We start from the raw sequence: 25,812 nt of genomic DNA on the forward strand, positions 1-25,812 counted from the left end.
TCTTGTTGGGAGGGCTGCTTTCAGTAGGCCATTGATTATTTTGCTGTTTCATAATAAAAACTTACTGGTAGTTCAAATGTTGATGGTGACAAAGGGCAATTTGCTTGGTCATCCATTTATATATAGCAGAGATGGCACTGTAAACGTTGAGATAACCAAATAATTATTGGGTTTTCTGCCTTTGGAAGTAGAAAAGTAACTGTATTAGTTCTAAGAGTATACATTAGAATAGTATACTATTCTTTGACATTGTAGATGAAAAAATCTTATTTAGTGACAGCATCATTATGGCTTTTTAGTTTGGCTAGGGTCCTAGCTAGACTCTCTCCATGCAACCCCCAAAGCTAGAGTCCTAACTTCTAAAAGCTAGTTTGCTCTGACATACCAAATAAGTTTTCACACTTGTTTCAGTGTTCCAGTTGAGAAACCATCCATCATCTTATATATGATGTTGTTTCTGGAAAGGAGTATATATTCTTTCTATTCTAGCTGCCTTTAAAATGAAACAAAACAGGGGAACCTGGATGGCTCAGATGGTTATGAATCCTACACTTGGTTTTGGCTCAGGTCATGATCTCACGGTTCATGGGTTTGAGCCCCATGTCAGGCTCCACGTGACATTGCAGAGACTGGTTGGGATTCTCTCTCTCTCTCTCTCTCTCTCTCTCTCTCTCTCTCTGCTTTCTCCTCTCTCTCTCAAAAATAAACATTTTTTTAAAAGAAAGAATAATTTAAAATGAAAACAAAACAAAGACTTCAGGGAGAAAGTTGCTATAACTGAATGTATTTGTAATATCTCGGATATAAAACAATTTGATTCTAAGAATTCATTAGTTACTGGGTGAGGGCATAGTGTGATGGTTGTCAAAGCTTTCCAGGTATCAGACATATAAACTAAGAGATTAGCAAAGTCTGACTAGGAGGTCATTGCTTTCTGTCTTATCTCATTTTTTTAATGTTTATTTTTTTTGAGAGAGAGACAAACCGATAGGGGTGAGTAAGGGAGGGACTGAGAGAGATGGAGATACAGAATCTGAAGCAGGCTCTGGGCTCTGAGCTGTCAGCAGAGAGCCTGATGCGGGGCTTGAACTCACAAGCCACAGGATCATGAGCTGAGCCAAAGTCAGACGCTTAACTGACTGAGCCACCCAGGTGCCCCTTCTGTCTTTATTATACTTAGTGGCTATAAAATTCCTGAATTCCAGCTAATGTTACCAAAAAGTCCTGCCATAACAGCAATTTTCCTATTATGTTTTGAAGGTGCCAAATCAATCATTCAGGAGTTTCCAGAGATCACAATTTTAACTACTGAAGTTCATCCTGTTGCACCTACACATTTTGGACAGAAATATTTTGGGACAGACTGAGTTACCAAAGACAAATTAATTATCTTGTGTAATATTACAGTTAATGTTTTGAGTTTCTACCTGTTTTACGAATTCACTTGAAGAATGGCAAAGAAAATTATGCTTTATAATTTTTGGAAGTGGGTATAGTAAAAGTTATTTACTGTACTTTAATGTATTTGGTTGTTTCTTGACTGTTGGCACCAAATTCAACAATGCAGCACACACAACTCTTAGAAAATATTTTAATAATATTCTAATGCAAGTTGATGATCCCTCAGTGCATTGACACTGTTTCTTAATTTTTGAACCTCTCAGTTTGGATGTTGTTTGAAGCCACAAATAAAACCCAATGGGATTCTGTTCTTTGGCCCACTCTACTTTACATTTTCTTTAGTTTGCTTTTAGTTCTAGGGAGATTTCATGTTTATGACTGTTGTCACCTTCTTCTCCTCTTTACTTCCAAGTACTATACATGCTGGTAACTTGGGCAGGGTGAAAAAAGAATGCCTCCTGGAATTTTACATTTCGTTAATATCCTCACTCAATTAGCAGACCAAGAATATGTAGTTAGCTCTTCAGTCAAGCCATTAATGTTCTCCATGGCTCAGTTCCCATCATGTGCATTGTTGGTAGGTGCCTTGCCAAGCGTAATGCAGTGAAGAGATGATGGAGCATTTCCAGCAACTGGAAATATAACATTAATTTGCATAGATAGATTGAGCCAGGGATATCTGGATGCTGACAAGGGACGGCTAATTACTGTTAATGTCATCAATGCCCTAGAAAAGGAATTGGTGGTGATTTTTCTGAGGTATGGGGAAGAACAGTTTCTTGCTGAGTTTTATGGCCAGTAAGTACATTAAAATGCTACGTTTTCAATTTGTATATTTCATATGATTTGGAAATGAGTTATTTTGCATGCCTGTCAACTGAAGATGTATTAAAATTAAAAACACCATATTTTATAAATTCTCCAGTTATATATGTGTTCATATTTAGGCCTTGAAAAGGAAGATAAACTGTTATAGAAAACAATATTTGTGTTTGGAAACTTGCTTGTAAAATCCTGATCTCACTTTACATTGATAATAAACATTTTAACAGTGGTTCTGGCTGGTTACTTGAATAATTATATTCTCATTGCCCCATAGGCAGTTGTTGTGAGCCTCTGTTCTAAAATATCCAGAAAAGTGCAAAAGGAACCAAAGCTGATGACAGTCAGCAAAGATTAGGGGGCAGGAGCAAAAGCTGGTGGACAATGGATTACATTTTCCCTATAGAGCCTAGGAATGCTAAAAGGACTTCACTATATTTTTCCCTTTATTTTTATTTTTTTAGTTTTTATTTAAATTCCAGTTAGTTAACAGAGTGTAATAATTAGTTTCAAGAATTTAGTGATTCATTGCTTACATCTAACACCCATGGCTCATCACAAGAAGTGCCCTCCGAATCCCCATCACCTATTTAACACATCCCCTACCCCACCTCCCCTCTACTAACCATCAGTTTGTTCTTTATACTTAAGAGTCTGTTTCCGGGGCGCCTGGGTGGCGCAGTCGGTTAAGCGTCCGACTTCAGCCAGGTCACGATCTCACGGTCCGTGAGTTCGAGCCCCGCGTCGGGCTCTGGGCTGATGGCTCAGAGCCTGGAGCCTGTTTCAGATTCTGTGTCTCCCTCTCTCTCTGTCCCTCCCCCGTTCATGCTCTGTCTCTCTCTGTCTCAAAAATAAATAAACGTTGAAAAAAAAATTAAAAAAAAAAAAAAGAGTCTGTTTCCTTATTTGCCTATATTTTTCCCCCACTATGAACACATGTTTCTTAAATTCCACATATAAGTGAAATAATATGGCATTTGTCTTCTCTGACTTACTTTGCTTAGCTAATACTCTCCAGCTCTATCCATACCATTGCAAATGGCAAGATTTCATTCTGTTATGGCTGAATAATATTCCATTGTATGTATGTGTGTGTATGTGTATGTATGTATATATATATATATATATATATATATATACATACACACACATAAATACATATATACATACCACAATTTGTTTATCCACTCATGAATCAATGGACATTGGGACTCTTTCCAGAATTTGGCTATTGTTGATAATGCTGCTATAAACATTGGGGTACATGTACCACTTTGAACCTGTATTTTTGTATCCTTTGAGAAAATACTTAGTAGTGTAGTTGCTGGGTCATAGGGTAGTGCTAATTTTAATTTTTTGAGGAACCCCCATACTGTTTTCCAGAGTGGCTGCACCAGTTTGCATTCCTACCAACAGTGCTAAAGGGTTCCCCTTTCTCCACATCTTCACCAACATCTGTTGTTTCCTGAGTTGTTAATTTTAGCCATTCTGACAGGTGTGAGGTAGTATCTCATTGTGGTTTTGATTTGTATTTCCCTGGTGATGAGTGATGTTGAGCATCTCTTCGTGTGTCTGTTAGCTATCTGGATGTCTTCTTTGGAAAATGTCTACTCATGTCTTCTGCCCATTGCTTAACTGTTGTTTTTCAGATGTTGAGTTTCATAAATTCTTTATAGATTTTGGATACTAACCCTTTATCCCATATGTCATTTGCAAATGTCTTCTCCCATTTTGTCAGTTGCCTTTTAGTTTTCTTGATTGTTTTCTTTGCTGTGAAGAAGCTTTTTTATCTTAATGAGGTCCCAATACTTCATTTTTGCCTTTATTTCCCTTGCTTCCAGAGACATATATAGTAAGAAGCTGCTGCGGCTGGGGTCAAAGAGGTTGCTGCCTGTGTTCTGTAGGATTTTGGTGGTTTCCTGTCTCACATTTCTGTCTTTCATCCATTTTGAGTTTATTTTTATTTATTTGTTTATTTGTTTATTTTATTTTATTTATTATTTTTTAAAAATTTACATCCAAACTAGTTAGCAAATAGTGCAACAATGATTTCAGGAGTAGATTCCTTAGTGCCCCTTAGCCATGTAGCCCATCCCCCCTCCCACAACCCCTCCAGTAACCCTCACTTTGGTCTCCATATATTTATGAGTCTCTTCTGTTTTGTCCCCTTCCCTGTTTTTATATTATTTTTGTTTCCCTCCCCTTATATTCATCTGTTTTGTCTCTTAAAGTCCTCATGTGAGTGAAGTCATATGATATTTGTCTTTCTCTGAGTGACTAATTTCACTTAGCATAATATTCTGCAGTTCCATCCACGTAGATGCAAATGGCAAGATTTCATTCTTTTTGATTGCTGAGTAATACTTCATTGTGTGTATATACCACATCTTGAGCCATTCATCCATTGATGGACATTTGGGCTTTTTCCATACTTTGGCTATTGTTGACAGTGCTGCTATAAACATTGGAGTGCATGTGTCCTTTCAAAACAGCACACCTGTATCCCTTGGATAAATGCCTAGTAGTGCAATTGCTGGGTCGTAGGATAGTTCTATTTTTAGTTTTTTGAGGAACCTCCATACTGTTCTCCAGAGTGGCTGCACCAGCTTGCATTCCCACCAATAATGCAAAAGAGATCGTCTTTTGACGCATCCTCGCAAACATCTGTTGTTGCCTGAATTGTTAATGTTAACCATTCTGATAGGTGTAAGGTGGTATCTCTTTGTGGTTTTGATTTGTTTTTCCCTGATGATGGGTGAAGTTGAGCATTTTTTCATGTGTCAGTTGGCCATCTGAATGTCTTCCTTGGAGAAGTGTCTATTCATGTCTTTTGCCTATTTCTTCACTGGATTGTTTGTTTTTTGGGTGTTGAGTTTGATAACTTCTTGATAGATTTTGGATACTAACCCTTTATCTGATATGTAATTTGCAAATATCTTCTCCAATTCTCTAGGTTGCCTTTTAGTTTTCTTGATTGTTTCCTTTGCTGTGAAGAAGGTTTTTATTTCATGATGTCCCAATAGTTCATGTTTGCTTTTGTTTCCCTTGCCTCCACAGATGTGTTGAGTAAGAAATTGCTGTGGCGAAGATCAAAGAGGTTTTTGCCTGCTTTACCCTTGAGGATTTTGATGGCTTCCTGTCTTACATGGAGGTCTTTCATCCATTTTGAGTTTATTTTTGTGTATGGTGTAAGAAAGTGGTCCAGGTTCATTCTTCTGCGTGTCGCTGTCCAGTCTTCCCAGCACCACTTGCTGAAGAGACTGTCTTTATTCCATTGGCTAGTCTTTCCTGCTTTGTCAAAGATTAGTTGGCCATATGTTTGTGGGTCCATTTCTGGGTTCTGTATTGTGTTGCATTGATCTGAGTGTCTGTTCTTGTGCCAGTACCATACTGTCTTGATGATTACAGCTTTGTAGTATAGCTTGAAGTCTGGGATTGTGGTGCCTCCTGCTTTGGTTTTCTTTTTCAAGATTGCTTTGTCTATTTGGGGTCTTTTCTGGTTCCATACAAATTTTAGGACTGTTTGTTCTAGCTCTGTGAAGAATGCTGGTGTTACTTTGATAGGGATTACATTGAATGTGTAGATTGCTTTGGGTAGTATCGACATTTTCACAATATTTGTTCTTCCTATCCAGGAATATGAAATCTTTTTTCCATTTTTTGTGTCTTCTTCAATTTCTTTCATAAGCTTTCTATAGTTGTCAGTGTATAGACAACTCTTTGGTTAGATTTATTCCTAGGTATTTTACGTTTTTTTGTGCAACTGTAAATGGGATCAATTCCTTGATTTCTCTTTCTGTCGCTTCATTATTGGTGTATAGCAATGGAACCGATTTCTGTGCATTGATTTTATATCCTGCAACTTTGCTGAATTCATGAATCAATTCTAGCAGTTTTTTGGTGGAATCTTTTGGGTTTTCCATATAGAGTATCATGTCATCTGCGAAGAGTGAAAGTTTGACTTCCTCCTGGCTGATTTGGATGCCTTTTATTTTTTTGTGTTGTCTGATTGCAGAGGCTAAGACTTCCAATATTATGTTGAATAACAGTGGCGAGAGTGGACATCCCTGTTTGTTTCCTCACCTTAGGGGGAAAGCTCTCAGTTTTTCCCATTAAGGATGATATTAGCATTGGGTCATTCATATATGGCTTTTGTATCTCAAGATATGCTCCTTGTATCCCTACTTTCTTGAGGGTTTTTATCAAGAAAGGAGGCTGTATATTGTCAAATTCTTTCTCTGCATCTATTGAGAGGATCATATGGTTCTTGTCCTTTCTTTTATTGATGTGATGAATCACGTTAATTGTTTTGCGGATATTGAACCAGCCCTGCATCCCAGGTATAAATCCCACTTGGTTGTGGTGAATAATTTTTTTTAATGTATTGTTGGAGCCAGTTGGCTAATATTTTGTTGAGGATTTTTGCATCCATGATCATCAGGGAAATTGTTCTATAGTTCTCCTTTTTAGTGGGGTCTCTGTCTGGTTTTGGAATCAAGGTAATGCTGGCTTCATAGAGAGTTTGGAGGTTTTCCTTCCATTTCTATTTTTGGAACAGCTTCTAGAGAATAGGTGTTAACTCTTCCTTAAATGTTTGGTAGAATTCCCCTGGAAAGCCATCTGGCACTGGACTCTTGTGTTTTGGGAGATTTTTGATTACTGATTCAATTTCCTTACTGGTTATGGGTCTGTTCAAATTTTCTATTTCTTCCTGTTTCAGTTTTTGTAGGGTATATGTTTCTAGGAATTTGTCCATTTCTTCCAGATTGCCCATTTTGTTAGCATATAATTGCTCATAATCTCTTATTATTGTTTTTATTTCTGTTGTGTTGGTTGTGATCTCTCCTCTTTCATTGTTGATTTTATTTATTTGGGTCCTTTCCTGTTTCTTCTTGATCAAACTGGCTAGTGGTTTATCAATTTTGTTAATTCTTTCAAAGAACCAGCTTCTGGTTTCATTGATCTGTTCTACTGTTTTTTTGGTTTTGATAGCATTAATTTCTGCTCCAATCTTTATTATTTCCTGTCTTCTGCTGGTTTTGGGTTTTATTTGCTGTTCTTTTTGCAGCTCCTTAAGGCATAAGGTTAGGTTGTGTATCTGAGATCTTTCTTCCTTCTTTAGAAAGGCCTGGATTGCTATACAGTTTACTCTTATGACCGCCTTTGCTGTGTCCCAGAGGTTTTGGGTTGTAGTGTTATCATTTTGATTAGCTTCCATATACTTTTTAATTTCCTCTTTAACTGCTTGGTTAGCCCATTCATTCTTTAGTAGGATGTTATTCAATCTCCAAGTATTTGTTATCTTTCCACATTTTTTCTTGTGGTTGATTTGGAGTTTTATAGTGTTGTGGTCTGAAAATATACACAGTATGATCTCGATCTTTTTGTACTTAGGGCTGATTTGTGTCACAGTATATGGTCTATTCTGGAGAATGTTCCATGTGCACTGGAGAAGAATGTATATTCTGTTGCTTTAGGATGAAATGTTCTGAATATATCTGTTAAGTCCATCTGGTCCAGTGTGTCATTCAAAGCCATTGTTTCCTTGTTGATATTTTGATTCGATGATCTGTCCATTGCTCTGAGTGGGGTGTTGAAGTCTCCTCGTATTATGGCATTACTATTGATGAGTTTCTTTATGCTTGTGATTAATTGATTTATATATTTGGGTGCTGTCACATTTGGCGCATAAATGTTTACAATTGTTAGGTCTTCTTGGTGGATGGACCCCTTGATCACGATATAATGTCCTTCTGCCTCTCTTGATACAGTCTTTATTTTAAATTCTAGATTGTCTGATATAAGTATGGCTACTCTGGCTTTGTTTTGTTGGCCATTAGCATGATAGATGGTTCTCCATGCCTATTTTCAATCTGAAGGTGTCTTTAGGTCTAAAGTGGGTCTCCTGTAAACAGCATATAGATAGATCTTGTTTTCTTATCCATTCTGTTACCCTATGTCTTTTGATTGGAGCATTGAGTCCATTGACGTTTAGAGTGAGTACTGAAAGATATGAATTTATTGCCATTGTGATGCTTGTAGAGTTGGAGTTTCTGGTGGTGTTCTCTCGTCCTTTCTAATCTTTGTTGCTTTTGGAATTTATTTATTTGTTTGTTTGTTTATATTTTTACCCTTTCTCCCCTCAGAGAGTCCCCCTTAAAATTTCTTGCAAGGCCGGTTTAGTGGTCACCAAACTCCTTAGTTTTTTTTTTTTTTATTTTTTTTTATTTTTTAATATATGAAATTTACTGTCAAATTGGTTTCCATACAACACCCAGTGCTCATCCCAAAAGGTGCCCTCCTCAATACCCATCACCCACCCTCCCCTCCCTCCCACCCCCCATCAACCCTCAGTTTGTTCTCAGTTTTTAACAGTCTCTTATGCTTTGGCTCTCTCCCACTCTAACCTCTTTTTTTTTTTTTTCCCTTCCCCTCCCCCATGGGTTTCTGTTACGTTTCTCAGGATCCACATAAGAGTGAAACCATATGGTATCTGTCTTTCTCTGTATGGCTTATTTCACTTAGCATCACACTCTCCAGTTCCATCCACGTTGCTACAAAAGGCCATATTTCATTTTTTCTCATTGCCATGTAGTATTCCATTGTGTATATAAACCACAATTTCTTTATCCATTCATCAGTTGATGGACATTTAGGCTCTTTCCATAATTTGGCTATTGTTGAGAGTGCTGCTATAAACATTGGGGTACAAGTGCCCCTATGCATCAGTACTCCTGTATCCCTTGGATAAATTCCTAGCAGTGCTATTGCTGGGTCATAGGGTAGGTCTATTTTTAATTTTCTGAGGAACCTCCACACTGCTTTCCAGAGCGGCTGCACCAATTTGCATTCCCACCAACAGTGCAAGAGGGTTCCCGTTTCTCCACATCCTCTCCAGCATCTATAGTCTCCTGATTTCTTCATTTTGGCCACTCTGACTGGCGTGAGGTGGTATCTGAGTGTGGTTTTGATTTGTATTTCCCTGATGAGGAGCGACGTTGAACATCTTTTCATGTGCCTGTTGGCCATCCGGATGTCTTCTTTAGAGAAGTGTCTATTCATGTTTTCTGCCCATTTCTTCACTGGGTTATTTGTTTTTCGGGTGTGGAGTTTGATGAGCTCTTTATAGATTTTGGATACTAGCCCTTTGTCCGATGTGTCATTTGCAAATATCTTTTCCCATTCCGTTGGTTGCCTTTTAGTTTTGTTGGTTGTTTCCTTTGCTGTGCAGAAGCTTTTTATCTTCATAAGGTCCCAGTAATTCACTTTTGCTTTTAATTCCCTTGCCTTTGGGGATGTGCCGAGTAAGAGATTGCTACGGCTGAGGTCAGAGAGGTCTTTTCCTGCTTTCTCCTCTAAGGTTTTGATGGTTTCCTGTCTCACATTCAGGTCCTTTATCCATTTTGAGTTTATTTTTGTGAATGGTGTGAGACAGTGGTCTAGTTTCAACCTTCTGCATGTTGCTGTCCAGTTCTCCCAGCACCATTTGTTAAAGAGACTGTCTTTTTTCCATTGGATGTTCTTTCCTGCTTTGTCAAAAATGAGTTGGCCATACGTTTGTGGGTCTAGTTCTGGGGTTTCTATTCGATTCCATTGGTCTATGTGTCTGTTTTTATGCCAATACCATGCTGTCTTGATGATGACAGCTTTGTAGTAGAGGCTAAAGTCTGGGATTGTGATGCCTCCTGCTTTGGTCTTCTTCTTCAAAATTACTTTGGCTATTCGGGGCCTTTTGTGGTTCCATATGAATTTTAGGATTGCTTGTTCTAGTTTCAAGAAGAATGCTGGTGCAATTTTGATTGGGATTGCATTGAATGTGTAGATAGCTTTGGGTAGTATTGACATTTTGACAATATTTATTCTTCCAATCCATGAGCAGGGAATGTCTTTCCATTTCTTTATATCTTCTTCAATTACCTGCATAAGCTTTCTATAGTTTTCAGCATACAGATCTTTTACATCTTTGGTTAGATTTATTCCTAGGTATTTTATGCTTCTTCGTGCAATTGTGAATGGGATCAGTTTCTTTATTTGTCTTTCTGTTGCTTCATTGTTAGTGTATAAGAATGCAACTGATTTCTGTACATTGATTTTGTATCCTGCAACTTTGCTGAATTCATGTATCAGTTCTAGCAGACTTTTGGTGGAGTCTATCGGATTTTCCATGTATAATATCATGTCATCTGCAAAAAGCGAAAGCTTGACTTCATCCTTGCCAATTTTGATGCCTTTGATTTCCTTTTGTTGTCTGATTGCTGATGCTAGAACTTCCAGCACTATATTAAACAACAGCGGTGAGAGTGGGCATCCCTGTCGTGTTCCTGATCTCAGGGAAAAAGCTCTCAGTTTTTCCCCATTGAGGATGATGTTAGCTGTGGGCTTTTCATAAATGGCTTTTATGATGTTTAAGTATGTTCCTTCTATCCCGACTTTCTCAAGGGTTTTTATTAAGAAAGGGTGCTGGATTTTGTCAAAGGCCTTTTCTGCATCGATTGACAGGATCATATGGTTCTTCTCTTTTTTTTTGTTAATGTGATGTATCACGTTGATCGATTTGCGAATGTTGAACCAGCCCTGCATCCCAGGAATGAATCCCACTTGATCATGGTGAATAATTCTTTTTATATGCTGTTGAATTCGATTTGCTAGTATCTTATTGAGAATTTTTGCATCCATATTCATCAGGGATATTGGCCTGTAGTTCTCTTTTTTTACTGGGTCTCTGTCTGGTTTAGGAATCAAAGTAATACTGGCTTCATAGAATGAGTCTGGAAGTTTTCCTTCCCTTTCTATTTCTTGGAATAGCTTGAGAAGGATAGGTATTATCTCTGCTTTAAACGTCTGGTAGAACTCCCCTGGGAAGCCATCTGGTCCTGGACTCTTATTTGTTGGGAGATTTTTGATAACCGATTCAATTTCTTCACTGGTTATGGGTCTGTTCAAGCTTTCTATTTCCTCCTGATTGAGTTTTGGAAGAGTGTGGGTGTTTAGGAATTTGTCCATTTCTTCAAGGTTGTCCAATTTGTTGGCATATAATTTTTCATAGTATTCCCTGATAATTGTTTGTATCTCTGAGGGATTGGTTGTAATAATTCCATTTGCATTCATGATTTTATCTATTTGGGTCATCTCCCTTTTCTTTTTGAGAAGCCTGGCTAGAGGTTTGTCAATTTTGTTTATTTTTTCAAAAAACCAACTCTTGGTTTCGTTGATCTGCTCTACAGTTTTTTTAGATTCTATATTGTTTATTTCTGCTCTGATCTTTATGATTTCTCTTCTTCTGCTGGGTTTAGGCTGCCTTTGCTGTTCTGCTTCTATTTCCTTTAGGTGTGCTGTTAGATTTTGTATTTGTGATTTTTCTTGTTTCTTGAGATAGGCCTGGATTGCAATGTATTTTCCTCTCAGGACTGCCTTCGCTGCGTCCCAAAGCGTTTGGATTGTTGTATTTTCATTTTCGTTTGTTTCCATATATTTTTTAATTTCTTCTCTAATTGCCTGGTTGACCCACTCATTCGTTAGTAGGGTGTTCTTTAACCTCCATGCTTTTGGAGGTTTTCCAGACTTTTTCCTGTGGTTGATTTCAAGCTTCATGGCATTGTGGTCTGAAAGTATGCATGGTATAATTTCAATTCTTGTAAACTTATGAAGGGCTGTTTTGTGACCCAGTATATGATCTATCTTGGAGAATGTTCCATGTGCACTCGAGAAGAAAGTATATTCTGTTGCTTTGGGATGCAGAGTTCTAAATATATCTGTCAAGTCCATCTGATCCAATGTATCATTCAGGGCCCTTGTTTCTTTATTGACTGTGTGTCTAGATGATCTATCCATTTCTGTAAGTGAGGTGTTAAAGTCCCCTGCAATGACCACATTCTTATCAATAAGGTTGCTTATGTTTATGAGTAACTGTTTTATATATCTGGGGGCTCCGGTATTTAGCGCATAGACATTTATAATTGTTAGCTCTTCCTGATGGATAGACCCTGTAATTATTATATAATGCCCTTCTTCATCTCTTGTTACAGCCTTTAATTTAAAGTCTAGTTTGTCTGATATAAGTATGGCTACTCCAGCTTTCTTTTGGCTTCCAGTAGCATGATAAATAGTTCTCCATCCCCTCACAATCTAAAGGTGTCCTCAGATCTCAAATGAGTCTCTTGTAGACAGCAAATAGATGGGTCTTGTTTTTTTATCCATTCTGATACCCTATGTCTTTTGGTTGGCGCATTTAATCCATTTCCATTCAGTGTTATTATAGAAAGATACGGGTTTAGAGTCATTGTGATGTCTGTATGTTTTATGCTTGTAGTGATGTCTCTGGTACTTTGTCTCACAGGATCCCCCTTAGGATCTCTTGTAGGGCTGGTTTCGTGGTGACAAATTCCTTCAGTTTTTGTTTGTTTGGGAAGACCTTTATCTCTCCTTCTATTCTAAATGACAGACTTGCTGGATAAAGGATTCTCGGCTGCATATTTTTTCTGTTTAGCACACTGAAGATATCGTGCCAAGACTTTCTGGCCTGCCAAGTTTCAAAGGAGAGATCACAAACTCCTTAGTTTTTACTTGTCTGGGAAACTTTTTATCTGTCCTTCTATTTTGAATGACAGCCTTGCTGGATAAAGAATTCTTGGCTACATATTTTTCTGATTCAGCACATTGAATATATCCTGTCACTCCTTTCTGGCCTACCACATTCCTGTGCTTAGGTCTGTTGCAAACCTGATCTGTCTTCCCTTGTAGGTTAGGGACATCTTTTCCCTTGCTGCTTTCATGATTCTCTCCTTGCCTGAGTATTTTGTGAATTTGACAATGATATGCGTTGTTGATGGTCAGTTTTTGTTGAATCGAATGGGGGTCCTCTGTGCTTCCTGGATTTTGATGTGTGTGTCTTTCCCCAGCTTAAGAAAATTCTCTGCTATGATTTGCTCATAACCCTTCTACCCCTATTTCTCTCTCTTCCTCTTCTGGGACCTCTATGATTCTGATGTTGTTCCTTTTTAATGAGTCACTGATTTCTCTAATTCTTAAATCATGCTCTTTTGCCTTAATCTCCCTCTTTTTTCTGCTTCATTATTCTAAGTTTGTCCTCTATATTGCTGATTCTCTGTTCTGCCTCATCCATCCTTGCTGCTGCAGCATCCATCCATGATTGCAGCTCATTTTTTATATTATTCTGAGTAGTTTTTACTTCTTTTACCTCAGCAGAAAGGGATTCTAATCTATTTTGGACTCCAGCTAGTGTTCTTATTATCGTGATTCTAAATTCTGGTTCAGACATCTTGTTTGTATTTGTGCTGGTTAAATCCCTGGCTGTTGTTTCTTCGTGGTCTTTCTTTTGGGGTGAATTCCTTCGTTTTGTCATTTTGAAGAAAGAAATGGAATTGATGAGCTATCATAATTAAAATTAAAAAAATATTAAGATTAAAAAATTAAAATTAAAAAATTAAACACACACACACACAAATTGAAAAATGATGGTAATCCTAGGTGTGTTTTGGTCTGGGCATTGAAAGTGGTTTGAAGATTAGGGAAAAAAGGGGGAAAAAGGAAATCATTTGAGAATTTGAAAAAATGAATACAATAGAATAGACTAAAATGAGATGATGGGAGTAAAATAGAATTTGAACAAATTTACACAAAAGTAAAGAATATAGTAGAAAAAAATTAAAGAAAAATATTTTAAATATAAATTAAAAATAAAAATCAATTTTTCTCTTTCCATATTCAAGAAAAAAGAGATGAAAAGGAGAAAAAAAGGAGATCATTTGAAAATTTGAAAAAGTGAGTACAGTGTAGTAGAGCCAAATACAATGATGGAAGTAGAATATGAGCAAATATACATAAAAGTAAAAAATATAGTGGAAAAATTAGGGAAAAATATTTTTAATAGAAATTGAAAGTAAAAAAAAGTTTTTCTGCATTCAAGAAAAGGAAAAGAGGGGCGCCTGGGTGGCTCAGTCGGTTGGGCGTCCGACTTCGGCTCAGGTCATGATCTCGCGGTCCGTGAGTTCGAGCCCTGCGTCGGGCTCTGTGCTGACAGCTCAGAGCCTGGAGCTTGTTTCAGATTCTGTTTCTCCCTCTCTCTCTGTGACCTTCCCCCATTCATGCTCTATCTCTCTCTGTCTCAAAAATGAATAAATGTAAAAAAAAAAAATTTAAAAAAAAAGAAAAGGAAAAGACACGAAAAGGAGAAAAAAGAAAAGGAAAAAAAGGAAATTGTTTGAAAATTTGAAATAGTAAATTGAAGTAGACTGAAATAAAACAATGGAAGTAAAATAGAATTTGAAAAAATTTACACAAAAGTAAAATATATAGTAAAAAAATTAAAAAAATTTTTAATAAAAATTGAAAATAAAAATGAATTTTTTTTCTGTATTCAAGAAAAAGAAGTGAAAAAGAGAGAGAAAAAAAGAAAATTGAGTAGATGGACCTAACAGATTGAAATAGGACTCAAATTACTTCGTTTTCCTCTAGAAGTCAGACTATGAAGCACTTTATATTTGATAAACTAAGCAGGCAGTGAGACTTGTGTTCTTGAAGAGCAAGGTTGACCCAATTGAGGGGGCTCAGTGTAATGGCTCCATTGTCCACTAGATGGCGCTGCTAGCCTACTGGGGTGGAGTGTTGTGGCACTCTAGGTGTATATGCGCATGCACAGGAGCGGTGAAAATGGTGTCACCCACCTACCTAGTCTCTAGTATTGGAACTCTCTTCTCCCCAGTCAGCATTCACACACCTGTCCTCTGTCTTCAGCTTTCGTCCACTCCCCGCCTTTTCACTGTCCGTGACCGAGCCTCAGGCTGTACCTCTCTCCCGAGTTTTGTCTCAGATGCGGCTGTTTTCCCCAGTCCTTTACTTTTGAAGGAGTGTGGCTTTGACCTGTTCTACCCCTCTGCGGAAGGTTCTCACTGAGCAATGGCCTGATGTCGGCTCCACCCAGGTATGCTTGCTGGACCCTGCTGCTGCCGGTGCCCTGAGACTGCAGCCAGGTGCCAGCCTGCCCCAGAAAAAGTTCTCGAGATAGTGTAGCAGCAGCTTTACAGGGATTATTGAAAATCACAACACACATCTGGCACCAGGCTTCACCCTTAATGACCTTGTTCCAGCACCAGCGAATGTGGCCCTTCTCTGAGGTCTGCTGGGACCAGGTGGCCTCAATAGTCTCTACCAAGTGTCCTTCCAGCAGTGGAACCGCTTTTCCTTGTGTGGCCCAAGAACCTCCTGGACCCCACTCTGCTCCTGGGGATTCACCCTTCCCACCAGAGAACCACCAGGTATTGAGCTGCGGAGTTGCAGACTTTGTGCTCCCCTTGTTTTCAGTCTTTAAAAAATTTTTTTTACATTTATTTATTTATTTTTGAATGACATAAAGAGAGCACAAACCGGGGATGGGCAGAGAGAGAAGGAAACACAGAATCTGAAGCAGGCTCCAGGCTCCGAGCTGTCAGCGCAGAGCCCAACGCGGGGCTCAAACTCACAAACTGTGAGATCATGACCTGAGCTGAAGTTGGATGCTCAACTGACTGAGCCACCCTGGCACCCCAGCCTTGTTTACAGTCTTAATGGAATTTAAACCTTCTCCTTTCTCCTTTCTCCCTTTTTAATTTAGTCCCTGTGGCTGTTTCCAATTTTCCACTTTCTCTCCAGCTGCTTTTGGGGAGGGGTGCTTTTCCCATATTCTCCCCCCATCTCTCTACTCTCTCCGCCCAGAAAAGCACCTCCCTTCCCACTGTAGCTTCTTGCTCCCCAAGTTCACCTCTCCGTGCCACATACCTGCTGAGTTCTGTGGTTCAGGTTGTGCAGATTGTTGTGTTAATCCTCCAACCAGTTTTCTAGGTGTGCAGAATGGTTTAGTGTTTGGCTGTATCTCATGGACACAAGACACACAAAAGACTTCCATGCTCTTCTGCCATCTTGGCTCCTCCCTTGAGTTTATTTTTGTTTATGGTGTAAGAAAGTGGTCCAGGTTCATTCTTCTGCATGTTGCTGTCCAGTTTTCCCAGCACCATTTGGTGAAGAGACTGTCTTTTTTTCTTTTTTTTTTTTTTTTTTTTTATTTTTTTATTTTATTTTATTTTTATTTATTTATTTATTTTTTTTATTTTTTAATATATGAAATTTACTGTCAAATTGGTTTCCATACAACACCCAGTGCTCATCCCAAAAGGTGCCCTCCTCAATACCCATCACCCACCCTCCCCTCCCTCCCACCCCCCATCAACCCTCAGTTTGTTCTCAGTTTTTAACAGTCTCTTATGCTTTGGCTCTCTCCCACTCTAACCTCTTTTTTTTTTTTTTTCCCTTCCCCTCCCCCATGGGTTTCTGTTACGTTTCTCAGGATCCACATAAGAGTGAAACCATATGGTATCTGTCTTTCTCTGTATGGCTTATTTCACTTAGCATCACACTCTCCAGTTCCATCCACGTTGCTACAAAAGGCCATATTTCATTCTTTCTCATTGCCACGTAGTATTCCATTGTGTATATAAACCACAATTTCTTTATCCATTCATCAGTTGATGGACATTTAGGCTCTTTCCATAATTTGGCGATTGTTGAGAGTGCTGCTATAAACATTGGGGTACAAGTGCCCCTATGCATCAGTACTCCTGTATCCCTTGGATAAATTCCTAGCAGTGCTATTGCTGGGTCATAGGGTAGGTCTATTTTTAATTTTTTGAGGAACCTCCACACTGCTTTCCAGAGCGGCTGCACCAATTTGCATTCCCACCAACAGTGCAAGAGGGTTCCCGTCTCTCCACATCCTCTCCAGCATCTATAGTCTCCTGATTTCTTCATTTTGGCCACTCTGACTGGCGTGAGGTGGTATCTGAGTGTGGTTTTGATTTGTATTTCCCTGATGAGGAGCGACGTTGAACATCTTTTCATGTGCCTGTTGGCCATCCGGATGTCTTCTTTAGAGAAGTGTCTATTCATGTTTTCTGCCCATTTCTTCACTGGGTTATTTGTTTTTCGGGTGTGGAGTTTGATGAGCTCTTTATAGATTTTGGATACTAGCCCTTTGTCCGATGTGTCATTTGCAAATATCTTTTCCCATTCCGTTGGTTGCCTTTTAGTTTTGTTGGTTGTTTCCTTTGCTGTGCAGAAGCTTTTTATCTTCATAAGGTCCCAGTAATTCACTTTTGCTTTTAATTCCCTTGCCTTTGGGGATGTGCCGAGTAAGAGATTGCTACGGCTGAGGTCAGAGAGGTCTTTTCCTGCTTTCTCCTCTAAGGTTTTGATGGTTTCCTGTCTCACATTCAGGTCCTTTATCCATTTTGAGTTTATTTTTGTGAATGGTGTGAGACAGTGGTCTAGTTTCAACCTTCTGCATGTTGCTGTCCAGTTCTCCCAGCACCATTTGTTAAAGAGACTGTCTTTTTTCCATTGGATGTTCTTTCCTGCTTTGTCAAAAATGAGTTGGCCATACGTTTGTGGGTCTAGTTCTGGGGTTTCTATTCGATTCCATTGGTCTATGTGTCTGTTTTTATGCCAATACCATGCTGTCTTGATGATGACAGCTTTGTAGTAGAGGCTAAAGTCTGGGATTGTGATGCCTCCTGCTTTGGTCTTCTTCTTCAAAATTACTTTGGCTATTCGGGGCCTTTTGTGGTTCCATATGAATTTTAGGATTGCTTGTTCTAGTTTCGAGAAGAATGCTGGAGCAATTTTGATTGGGATTGCATTGAATGTGTAGATAACTTTGGGTAGTATTGACATTTTGACAATATTTATTCTTCCAATCCATGAGCAGGGAATGTCTTTCCATTTCTTTATATCTTCTTCAATTACCTGCATAAGCTTTCTATAGTTTTCAGCATACAGATCTTTTACATCTTTGGTTAGATTTATTCCTAGGTATTTTATGCTTCTTCGTGCAATTGTGAATGGGATCAGTTTCTTTATTTGTCTTTCTGTTGCTTCATTGTTAGTGTATAAGAATGCAACTGATTTCTGTACATTGATTTTGTATCCGGCAACTTTGCTGAATTCATGTATCAGTTCTAGCAGACTTTTGGTGGAGTCTATCGGATTTTCCATGTATAATATCATGTCATCTGCAAAAAGCGAAAGCTTGACTTCATCTTTGCCAATTTTGATGCCTTTGATTTCCTTGTGTTGTCTGATTGCTGATGCTAGAACTTCCAGCACTATATTAAACAGCAGCGGTGAGAGTGGGCATCCCTGTCGTGTTCCTGATCTCAGGGAAAAAGCTCTCAGTTTTTCCCCATTGAGGATGATGTTAGCTGTGGGCTTTTCATAAATGGCTTTTATGATCTTTAAGTATGTTCCTTCTATCCCGACTTTCTCAAGGGTTTTTATTAAGAAAGGGTGCTGGATTTTGTCAAAGGCCTTTTCTGCATCGATTGACAGGATCATATGGTTCTTTTCTTTTTTTTTGTTAATGTGATGTATCACGTTGATCGATTTGCGAATGTTGAACCAGCCCTGCATCCCAGGAATGAATCCCACTTGATCATGGTGAATAATTCTTTTTATATGCTGTTGAATTCGATTTGCTAGTATCTTATTGAGAATTTTTGCATCCATATTCATCAGAGATATTGGCCTGTAGTTCTCTTTTTTTACTGGGTCTCTGTCTGGTTTAGGAATCAAAGTAATACTGGCTTCATAGAATGAGTCTGAAAGTTTTCCTTCCCTCTCTATTTCTTGGAATAGCTTGAGAAGGATAGGTATTATCTCTGCTTTAAACGTCTGGTAGAACTCCCCTGGGAAGCCATCTGGTCCTGGACTCTTATTTGTTGGGAGATTTTTGATAACCGATTCAATTTCTTCGCTGGTTATGGGTCTGTTCAAGCTTTCTATTTCCTCCTGATTGAGTTTTGGAAGAGTGTGGGTGTTTAGGAATTTGTCCATTTCTTCCAGGTTGTCCAATTTGTTGGCATATAATTTTTCATAGTATTCCCTGATAATTGTTTGTATCTCTGAGGGATTGGTTGTAATCATTCCATTTTCATTCATGATTTTATCTATTTGGGTCATCTCCCTTTTCTTTTTGAGAAGCCTGGCTAGAGGTTTGTCAATTTTGTTTATTTTTTCAAAAAACCAACTCTTGGTTTCGTTGATCTGCTCTACAGTTTTTTTAGATTCTATATTGTTTATTTCTGCTCTGATCTTTATGATTTCTCTTCTTCTGCTGGGTTTAGGCTGCCTTTGCTGTTCTGCCTCTATTTCCTTTAGGTGTGCTGTTAGATTTTGTATTTGGGATTTTTCTTGTTTCTTGAGATAGGCCTGGATTGCAATGTATTTTCCTCTCAGGACTGCCTTCGCTGCGTCCCAAAGCGTTTGGATTGTTGTATTTTCATTTTCGTTTGTTTCCATATATTTTTTAATTTCTTCTCTAATTGCCTGGTTGACCCACTCATTCGTTAGTAGGGTGTTCTTTAACCTCCATGCTTTTGGAGGTTTTCCAGACTTTTTCCTGTGGTTGATTTCAAGCTTCATAGCATTGTGGTCTGAAAGTATGCATGGTATAATTTCAATTCTTGTAAACTTATGAAGGGCTGTTTTGTGACCCAGTATATGATCTATCTTGGAGAATGTTCCATGTGCACTCGAGAAGAAAGTATATTCTGTTGCTTTGGGATGCAGAGTTCTAAATATATCTGTCAAGTCCATCTGATCCAATGTATCATTCAGGGCCCTTGTTTCTTTATTGACTGTGTGTCTAGATGATCTATCCATTTCTGTAAGTGGTGTGTTAAAGTCCCCTGCAATGACCACATTCTTATCAATAAGGTTGCTTATGTTTATGAGTAACTGTTTTATATATCTGGGGGCTCCGGTATTTGGCGCATAGACATTTATAATTGTTAGCTCTTCCTGATGGATAGACCCTGTAATTATTATATAATGTCCTTCTTCATCTCTTGTTACAGCCTTTAATTTAAAGTCTAGTTTGTCTGATATAAGTATGGCTACTCCAGCTTTCTTTTGGCTTCCAGTAGCATGATAAATAGTTCTCCATCCCCTCACTCTCAATCTAAAGGTGTCCTCAGATCTCAAATGAGTCTCTTGTAGACAGCAAATAGATGGGTCTTGTTTTTTTATCCATTCTGATACCCTATGTCTTTTGGTTGGCGCATTTAATCCATTTACATTCAGTGTTATTATAGAAAGATACGGGTTTAGAGTCATTGTGATGTCTGTATGTTTTATGCTTGTAGTGATGTCTCTGGTACTTTGTCTCACAGGATCCCCCTTAGGATCTCTTGTAGGGCTGGTTTCGTGGTGACAAATTCCTTCAGTTTTTGTTTGTTTGGGAAGACCTTTATCTCTCCTTCTATTCTAAATGACAGACTTGCTGGATAAAGGATTCTCGGCTGCATATTTTTTCTGTTTAGCACACTGAAGATATCGTGCCAAGCCTTTCTGGCCTGCCAAGTTTCAAAGGAGAGATCAGTCACGAGTCTTATAGGTCTCCCTTTATATGTGAGGGCATGTTTATCCCTTGCTGCTTTCAGAATTTTCTCTTTATCCTTGTATTTTGCCAGTTTCACTATGATATGTCGTGCAGAAGATCGATTCAAGTTACGTCTGAAGGGAGTTCTCTGTGCCTCTTGGATTTCAATGCCTTTTTCCTTCCCCAGTTCAGGGAAGTTCTCAGCTATAATTTCTTCAAGTACCCCTTCAGCACCTTTCCCTCTCTCTTCCTCCTCTGGAATACCAATTATGCGTATATTATTTCTTTTTAGTGTATCACTTAGTTCTCTAATTTTCCCCTCATACTCCTGGATTTTTTTATCTCTCTTTCTTTCAGCTTCCTCTTTCTCCATAACTTTATCTTCTAGTTCACCTATTCTCTCCTCTGCCTCTTCAATCCGAGCCGTCGTGGTTTCCATTTTGTTTTGCATTTCATTTAAAGCGTTTTTCAGCTCCTCGTGACTGTTCCTTAGTCCCTTGATCTCTGTGGCAAGAGATTCTCTGCTGTCCTGTATACTGTTTTCAAGCCCAGCGATTAATTTTATGACTATTATTCTAAATTCACTTTCTGTTATATTATTTAAATCCTTTTTGATCAGTTCATTAGCTGTTGTTATTTCCTGGAGATTCTTCTGAGGGGAATTCTTCCGTTTGGTCATTTTGGACAGTCCCTGGAGTGGTGAGGACCCGCAGGGCACTTCCCCCGTGCTGTGGTGTATAACTGGAGTTGGTGGGCGGGGCCACAGTCCGACCTGATGTCTGCCCCCAGCCCACCGCTGGGGCCACAGTCAGACTGGTGTGTGCCTTCTCTTCCCCTCTCCTAGGGGCGGGATTCACTGTGGGGTGGCGTGGCCCGTCTGGTCTACTTGCACACTGCCAGGCTTGTGGTGCTGGGGAGCTGGCGTATTAGCTGGGGTGGGTAGGCAAGGTGCACGGGGGCGGGAGGGGCAGGCTTAGCTCGCTTCTCCTTAGGTGATCCACTTCAGGAGGGGCCCTGTGGCAGCGGGAGGGAGTCAGATCCGCTGCCGGAGGTTTGGCTCCGCAGAAGCACAGCGTTGGGTGTTTGCGCGGAGCGAGCAAGTTCCCTGGCAGGAACTGGTTCTCTTTGGGATTTTGGCTGGGGGATGGGCGGGGGAGATGGCGCTGGCGAGCGCCTTTGTTCCCCGCCAAGCTGAGCTCTGCCGTCCGGGGGCTCAGCAGCTCTCCCTCCCTTTGTCCTCCAGCCTTCCCGCTTTTTGAGCAGAGCTGTTAACTTCTGACCTCCCAGACGCTAAGTCGCGCTTGCTGTCGGAACACAGTCCGTCCGGCCCCTCCGCTTTTGCCAGCCCGACTCGGGGGCTCTGCTTGGCCGGCGAGCCGCCCCTCCGCCCCGGCTCCCTCCCGCCAGTCCGTGGAGCGCGCACCGCCTCGCCGCCCTTCCTACCCTCTTCCGTGGGCCTCTCGTCTGCGCTTGGCTCCGGAGACTCCGTTCTGCTAATCCTCTGGCGGTTTTCTGGGTTCTTTAGGCAGGTGTAGGTGGAATCTAAGTGATCAGCAGGACGCGCGGTGAGCCCAGCGTCCTCCTACGCCGCCATCTTCCGGAACTCGAGACTGTCTTTTTTTCATTGGATACTCTTTCCTGCTTTGTCGAAGGTTAGTTGGTCGTATATTTTGTAGGTCCATTTCTGGGTTCTCTATTCTGTTCCACTGATATACGTGTCTATTTTGGGGTAGTATACAGATTTTAACAATATTTGTTCTTCTGATCCATGAGCATGGAATGTTTTTCCATTGTTTTTGTGTCTACTTTAATATTTTTTTCCATCAGATTTTTATTGTTTTAGAGTACAGATCACTTATCCCTTTGGTTAGGTTTATTCCTAGGTATCTTACGGATTTTGGTGCAGTTGTAAATGGGATTGATTCCTTGATTTCTCTTTCTGCTGCTATATTATTGGTATTATAGAAATGCAACAGATTTCTATATGCTGATTTTGTATCCTATGACTTCGATGAATTCATGTACATTTCTAGCAATTTTTTGGTGGAGTCTTATGAATTTTCTCCATAGAATATCCTGTCATCTGCAAATAGTGAAAATTTGACTTCTTCCATGCTGATTTGGATGCGTTTTACTTCTTTTTGTTGTCTGTTGAGGTTAGACAGTCCATTACTTTGTTGAGTAACAGTGGTGAGAGTGGACATCCCTGTCTTGTTCTTTACCATAGAGGAAAAGCTCTCAGTTTTTTCCTATTGAGGATGATATTAGCTGTGGGGTTTTCATATATGGCCTTTATCATGTTGAGATATATTCCCTCTATGCCTACTTTGTTGAGGGTTTTTATCAAGCATTGATGCTGTACTTTGTGAAATGATTTTTCTCCATCTATTCAAATGATCATATGTTTATTTTCTTTTACTAATGTGGTGTATCACGTTGATAGATTTGGGAATATTGAGGGGCATCTGGGTTAAGTTGGTTAAGCATCTGACTCTTGATTTTGGCTCAGGTGGTGATCTCATGGTTCATGAAAGCAAGCCCTGTGTTGGGGCTGACAGCATGGAGCCGCTTGAGAGTCTCTCTCTCCCTCTGTCTCTGCCTGTCAAAAATAAATATTGAACCACCCTCGCAATGCAGGAATAAATTCCATTTGATCGTGGTGAATAATTCTCTTAATGTATGATTGGATTCAATTTCCTAGTATTTTATTGAGAATTTTTGCAACCATGTAAATCAGGGATATTGGCCTGTAGTTGTCTTTTTTAGTGGAGTCTTTGTCTGGTTTTGATATCAGGATGATGCTGCCCTCGTAGAATGAATTTGGAAGTTTTCCTTCTGATTCTATTTTTTCAAAATACTTTGAGACAAATAGGTACGAACTCTTCTTTAAATGTTTGTAGAATTCCCCTGTGAAGCCATCTGGACCTGGACTTCTGTTTGTTGGGAGGGTTTTGATTACTGATTCAATTTCTTTGTTGTTTATGGATCTGTTCAAATTTTCTATTTCCTCCTATTTCACTTTTGGTAGTTTTTATGTTTCTAGGGATTTATCCTTTTCTTCAGGTTGTACAGTTTGTTGGCAAATAATTTTTCATAATCTCTTATAATTGTATTTCTGTGGTGTTGGATGCTATTTCTCCACTCTCATTTGTGATTTTATTTGTTTCTTTTTACTTTTCTATTTGATAAGTCTGGCTAGGGGATTTCAATAATTTTTTCAAAGAACAAGCTCATGTTTTCATTGATCTGTTGTATTGTTTTTTTAGTTTCTATATCATCTATTTCTGTGCTAATCTTTATTATTTCCCTCCTTCTGCTGGCATTCGGCTTCTTTTGTTACTCTTTTTATAGTTCCTTTAGGTATAAGGTATAAGATTAGGTTGTTTGACATTTTTCTTGATTCTTCAGCTAGTCCTATATTGCTATCAACTACCCTCTCAGGGCTGCTTTTTTGCATCCCAAAGGTTTTGGACTGTTGAATTTTTATTTTCATTGGTTTCCATGTATTTTTAAAAATTTCTTCTTTGATTTCCTCATTGACCCATCATCGTTTGGTAGCATGTTATTTTACCTCCATGTATTTGTGGTCTTCATTTTTTTTTATTGTGATTGACTTCAAGTTTCATAGTATTGTGGTCAGAAAATATGCATGGTATGACCTCAGTTGTTTTTGTACTTGTTAAGGCCTGATTTGTGACCTAGTATGTGATCTGTTCTGGAGAATGTCCCATGTGTACATGAAAAGAATGTGTATTCTGCTACTTTAAGATGAAATGTTCTGAATATATATGTTAAGTCCATCAGGTCCAGTGTGTCATTCAAAGCCATTATTTCTTTGTTGATTTTCTGTTTAGATGATCTGTCTGTTGTTGTAAGTGGGATATTAAAGTTCCCTACTAGTATTGTATTATTATCAGTGAGTTACTTTATGTTTGTTGTTAAGCGTTTTATATATTTGGGTGCTTTCATGTTGGGTGCATAAATATTTACAATTGTTTTATCTTCTTGTTGGATAGTCCCCTTTATTATGATATAATACCCTTCTTTGGTTTTAAAGTCAGATTTGTCTGATATAGTTTGTATTGCTATTCTGGCTTTCTTTTGACATGCATTTGCATGATAAATATTTCTCCATTCCCTCACTCTCAATTTGCAGGTGTCTTTAGGTCTAAAATGAGTCTCTTATAGGCAGAATATAGTTAGGTCTTGTTTTTTATCCATTCTGACACCCTATGTCCTTTGATTGGAGCATTTATTCCATTTACATTCAGAGTAATCATTGACATATATGTATTTAGTGCCATTTTATTACTTATTTTGTTATTTCTGGAGATTTTCTCTGCTCCTTTCTTGTCTTTGTTACTTTTGATCTTTCCTTTCCACTCAAATAGTCCCCTTTCAAATATTTCTTGCAGGGCTGGGTTAGTGGCCATGAACTCTTTTAGTTTTTGTTTGTCTAGGATTTATCTTTCCTTCTATTCTGAATGATAGCCTTTCTGGATAGAGTATTTCTGTCTGCAGATTTTTCTCATTCAACATTTTGAATATAGCATGCCACTCTTGGCTTGCCATGTTTCTGTTGAGAAATTTCTGGCTAGCTTTATGGCTTTTCCCTTGTAAGTTAAGGACTTCTTTTGTCTTGGTGCTTTTAAGATTTTTTCTTTATTGCTATATTTTGCAAATTTAATTACAATATGTCTTGGTGTTGGCCTGCTTTTGTTGGTTTTGATGGGAGTTCTCTGTGTGTCCTGCATCTTGATGTCTATTTCCTTCCACAGATTAGGGAAGTTTTCAGCTATTATTTCCTCAAATAAATCTTCTGACCCCTTTTCTCTCTCTTCTTCTTGTGGTGCTATAATATGAATGTTTTTACATTTGATGGATTCTCTGAGTTCCCTAAGTCTATTCTTGTGTTCCATAATTATTTCTCTTTTTTGTTCAGCTTATTTCCCCATGATTTTGGCATCTATCACTTATTTGTTCCTCTGCTTCTTCTAGCCTTGGTTCATTCCATCAAGCCTGTTTCAATTTCATTTCATTTTTTGTTTCTGATTGCTTTTTATCTCCTTTATCTCTGCAGTACGGGCCTCCCTGAAGTCTTCCATTCTTTTCTCAAGCCCAGTGAATATACTTATGATTGTTCCATGAAATTCTCCATCAGGCAT

At 38.9% G+C, this 25,812-nt stretch overlaps 1 protein-coding gene across 5 annotated transcripts in view; it reads left to right on the plus strand.

Annotated features, from left to right (window-relative positions):
- UPRT (uracil phosphoribosyltransferase homolog) overlaps nucleotides 1-25,812 on the plus strand; it is an 86,883-nt gene that overhangs the window by 27,039 nt on the left and 34,032 nt on the right. For 2 of the 5 annotated variants that reach the window (XM_058712262.1, XM_058712259.1), the window contains one exon: nucleotides 1,261-2,455. The exons of the other annotated variants lie outside the window; for them this stretch is intronic. In XM_058712262.1, coding sequence (XP_058568245.1) covers nucleotides 1,261-1,367 — 107 coding nt within the window. In that variant the 3' untranslated portion in view covers nucleotides 1,368-2,455. Of the gene's footprint in view, nucleotides 1-1,260; nucleotides 2,456-25,812 lie in introns of those variants that run through there. 5 annotated transcript variants of the gene reach the window in all.

Source organism: Neofelis nebulosa, chromosome X (assembly GCF_028018385.1).
Source record: "Neofelis nebulosa isolate mNeoNeb1 chromosome X, mNeoNeb1.pri, whole genome shotgun sequence".
NCBI lineage: Eukaryota > Metazoa > Chordata > Mammalia > Carnivora > Felidae > Neofelis > Neofelis nebulosa.